The sequence below is a fragment of the Vigna umbellata genome, chromosome 9 (assembly GCF_029865625.1).
Source record: "Vigna umbellata cultivar VRB3 chromosome 9, Vumbellata_1.0, whole genome shotgun sequence".
NCBI classification, from domain to species: domain Eukaryota; kingdom Viridiplantae; phylum Streptophyta; class Magnoliopsida; order Fabales; family Fabaceae; genus Vigna; species Vigna umbellata.
Genome location: NC_142173.1, coordinates 51,437,183 through 51,441,770, shown reverse-complemented (window position 1 = coordinate 51,441,770; position 4,588 = coordinate 51,437,183). Strand labels below are relative to the sequence as shown.

Genomic DNA, 4,588 nt, shown 5'->3' with positions numbered 1-4,588 from the left:
ATTATTCGATTCAACCAATTACAAATATATAAAGAAAATGAAGTTAAAAAAATTTAAAACTCTAATGTAAATAAATTGAAAATTATACAAAATTACAAAAATAACTTAAAAAAATCAAATATATCAATAAATATGTTTTCGTTATAAAAACTTATAACTTCTTATTTTTCCTCTCCTTTTGTTTTAATAAAATTAAAAAAAAAAGCTTAGTTCAAATAATTCAATTTTTCGAAAATAAAAAATTCTGATTGATATTTTAACTACTATTTACAAAAACACGAAAGTTAAAATTCGGTTATGTAATAATTGAATTTTAAACTAAAATCAAAATTATGTTATTTGTGTAAATATATAATAATTAAATTGAAGAATTACTTTTAATAATTGAGAATACACAAAATATATAATCGTCGTAATTATTATCTTTGGATTAAAAAGTAAGATGGTTTAGATGACTGAAAGAAATTAAAAATTTATTAAAATTTTGTATAGGTTTAATATTTGTAGGGGTTTGTTTCAAAATAATTCTACATTTTAAAAAATAGTATTACTTTAAATCAAATCTGAACAAAATGATGTATTAAATATTTTGCATATTACATGTATGAAAATAAAATTTTCTTAGTTTTTATTGGTTTATATCGGTGTTTAAGATTATTATTGATTGTGAAATAATTTTGTTATTAAAATATTGTAAAAATATAGTTATGTATAAAGAAAAGCTTTAATTGTTGTCATTAAAGCAGGAACTTAAAACATTAATTGATATTAAATAAAATAAGTAAGATTTGAGATTTAAAATTCTAGAAGTGGGGTTATTAACTGTAGTATTTAACTTACTTACATTAGGCTTTAGATTGATTTGACTTTTTGTAGTGTGTGCTTGTTTTTAGTGAAACAGATATTAGAAGAGTGATAGGAATGTGAAGGAAGAACAGGCGTGGTTTTGATTAGGATTGGAATCGACGGGACAGCGTTGATGAATAGAAAGAAAGGAATGGGGATGTTGAAAGGCAGCGGATGGCCGTTGTTGATGTTAATGATGTTGTCGGTGGGGAAAATGGCGGCATCATCGGAAGAGGAAGAATGCGAGAATCGATGGATCCACATAAGGAAGCTACCTTCAAGATTCAACCTGGATCTGCTGGCAAACTGTTCGGAGTATCCAATGTTGGACGACCTGTGTCCCTACCTAGGAAACCACGGTCTGGGACAGAAAACCCATAACCGCTCCCGGAGTTGGTACCGAACCGACCCTTCCATGCTGGAACTCGTCTTCCACCGTCGGATGCTGGAGTACCCCTGCCTCACGCAAGATCCCCTGCGCGCAAAGGCTATCTATCTCCCCTACTACGCGGGCCTCGATGCCCTACGCTACCTCTACGGCTCAGAATCAAACTTCAGCGCCCTACACGGTCTCCACCTCTTCCATTTCCTCCAACAAGACAACCCCCAAATCTGGGCTCGTCACATGGCCCACGACCACTTCCTCGTCATGGCCCGCCCCGCCTGGGACTTCTCTCAATCCCTCACCAACGATCCTCCCTTCTGGGGCACCTCCTTCCTCGAGTTGCCCCAATTTTTTAACCTCACCGCCCTCACGCTGGAGGCCCGCGCGTGGCCCTGGCAGGAACACGCCGTTCCCTATCCCACCTCCTTCCACCCTCTCAACCTCGGACTCCTCGATTCCTGGATCACACGGGCCCGCCGCTCCAAGCGCTCCATCCTCGCGCTATTCGCCGGCGGTGGAGGCGGAGGCGGATCCTCGTCGCCCAACATCCGTCGGAGCATACGCAGCGAGTGTGAGAACGCCACCTCGGACCCCTCTTACGAGAAGTTGTGCGAGATCGTGGACTGCTCCAACGGGGTTTGCGAGCACGACCCTGTTCGGTTTATGCGGCCCATGCTGCAGGCGAGTTTCTGCTTGCAGCCTCCCGGGGACACCCCCACCCGCCGGTCCACGTTCGACTCGATACTGGCGGGGTGTATACCGGTTTTCTTTGAGGATCTTTCGGCCAAGTCGCAGTATGGGTGGCATCTGCCCGAGAACGAGTTTGAGGATTTCTCTGTGTTTATTCCGAAGGAGGAGGTTGTGTTCAAGGGGTTGAGGATTTTGAACGTCTTGCAACGGATACCTAGGTCTAAGGTTAGGAGCTTGCGGCAAAGGGTTTTGGCGTTGATACCAAATGTCTTGTACAGGAAGCATGATAGTTCTCCCGGTCTCAAAGCTAAGAAGGATGCATTTGATTTGGCCATTGATGGTACATTGGATAAGATTCGATCCAGGGTCCAGGAACTTCATTCTGTTATCTGAATCTAATCGTGATTTTCTTTTTGTTTCTTTCCTTATAGGCTCCTAGTTATTAGTTTAAGGTGTACCTTTTTGACCAATAATCAATAGAACTTCACACAAAAGATTAGTTTCTGGCACCTGTGCACCGAATTGTGACAGCGCATCTACAAATTATGTGTCACCAACATTTGGTTGTCTTTGGAAGTTTCTTATTCAACTTCAGACCTGGGAAATGTTGGACTAGTGATAAGGAATAGGTGTTTTCGAAGTCTTGTCGAGTTAACTTGTATGGATCAGCTAGAATTAATGATCCACAAGGCTTTCATCACAATTCTATACTGTACAGTACATGTTATATTGTATAACGATCCTCGGGAATTGAATTGGTAATCCTGTTTATTATGATCATTTAAATTATTAACAGAAATCTGTCTTATAACAATGTTGGAGCCATGCACTTGGAGCTTCCATATCACCTTGTTCTTTTGTGTTATAGAAGAAATTGAAAGTTGACCTTGACTAGAACCAGTGCTGGGGTCATACTTTCTAAGCAACAAGGCACTTGTTTACAAATTGATAATTGTTTTGTTATTTTCCATTCACCAAAGCTTTTTCGACTAGACCATCTGCACAATCTTATGTTCTGTTCTATCGCTCTGCTGCATTGTTGCTTTTGCAATGAAATTTACTTCGAAAAAGTCTGAGGTGCTGATTGCTGACATTCAATCCTTTCCTCTATTCCACTGTAAGTTTCTTTAACTACTGCACGCAAAATGGCAAGATGCATTTCTTGCTCAGGGAAAAAGAAAATTACTGAAATTACCTTTCAGTTTACGTCCTTTTCTTTTGTGCTACAATTCATGAACTCTGTTTGGTGCCTCTGTTCTGAAGCCTTTTCACTCAACATCAATGCCCTCATTCCATCAGAATATTTTGGTCCAGAACGAATCCATCACGGTGAAAGCACAATCCATGCAAGGTTACTTTTAAGCAGTTGCGATAGAGTATCAATATATAAACCGTTTTTTAATTGTGGAAACTCTTCTTTTCATGATTTTACTTTGTCATGCGCACCTCCTCGTGCAGCCTTTCTGTGTTGTGGTCCATTGGATTATATTTTCTCCAATTTATAATTTCATTACAATTCACTGTTGTCAGGGTCTGAACTGTGAAGGCATCAGCAACCAGGCTTAAAGGTGTTGATGTTTAACTCGTTTCCAATTTTGAATATTTGGAATTATTGTTGTATTTGGGCTCGTTTTACAGATTGTGTAATAGGCAGATTATCACACAGGAATGTCAGAGCAGAAGGAAAACTGTAACAAAAATGAGTTCGGTGCTTTAGGTAAATGTCATAAGCCATCTCATGGTATAAGGTGTTAGTATACTGTTGAAACATGATGATTTATGATACTGATGGATCCTCTGAAGTTTAACAATAAACTGCTGCTGGTGCAGTTGGATCCAAGCATTTCCCCTCGTAGTGTTTGTTCCATTATTTGTAGTTTTCTTTAATATTTTAAGGGTCAGGATGCGTGCAGTTTAATAGTCTGTGCCACTTTCTAAATCGTGCTGCACAAACATTAGCACAACAGTTTAAGAAATTATTTATCTGGGTTGGGGAATCTATTCTAGTTGCAGATTTTGCAGCATGGATGAAGATTCTCTTCTGTTACTTAACGGTGGGTCATGGAAGGAGAAAAACAGAAATGCTTATGCACACTTATAATTTGCTTTTGGTCGCTGTTATCTAATGATACTTTGTAGAGTGACAATGCGACAAATGCAATGTCATACTATCATTATCACATAGTAATCTCACTACTATTTCATTCTAATCAATAATATGGCATGTACTTCGTAGCCTCCTTGTATTTTTTGTCTGATAATTTTGAATATGATGATGATGGGATGATGCTTCAAAAGTGAAATGAATGCATGGGCATTCTTGGAATTTACTAGAATTTATTAAGCTGTTTTTGTTATATGGGATTTGTCTGAAAAGGTTGGTACTAAGAACTCGACAAATTGTCACCAAACTCAGTAAAAGTAATAATTATTTTCTGGGCTACATCATTATTACGTGTCTCCTGTCCTAGCATTTCCCTTTTATTTATTTGTTTCCCTTTAATGATATTTAATACAAGGATTTTATGAAAAAGTATGATTTTTTCCCCTTATTTTAGACGAGTTCCAAATCTCATAGTATTTTTAAGTGTTTCTTTTTGCAAATTTTAGCATACCACATCAACATAACTTAATAGAAGCTTCTTAAAAGATTTAGATTTTAGTTCA

General features: G+C 38.0%; 1 protein-coding gene across 1 annotated transcript; it reads left to right on the top strand.

The window, feature by feature from the left end:
• The first annotated feature begins 843 nt into the window (after positions 1-843).
• On the top strand, positions 844-2,683 carry LOC124825390 (putative xyloglucan galactosyltransferase GT19). The gene has a single exon (XM_047297995.2). It carries the CDS (start codon positions 980-982, stop codon positions 2,312-2,314), a length of 1,335 nt encoding a protein of 444 aa, XP_047153951.1. The 5' UTR covers positions 844-979; the 3' UTR covers positions 2,315-2,683.
• The last annotated feature ends 1,905 nt before the right edge of the window (positions 2,684-4,588 follow it).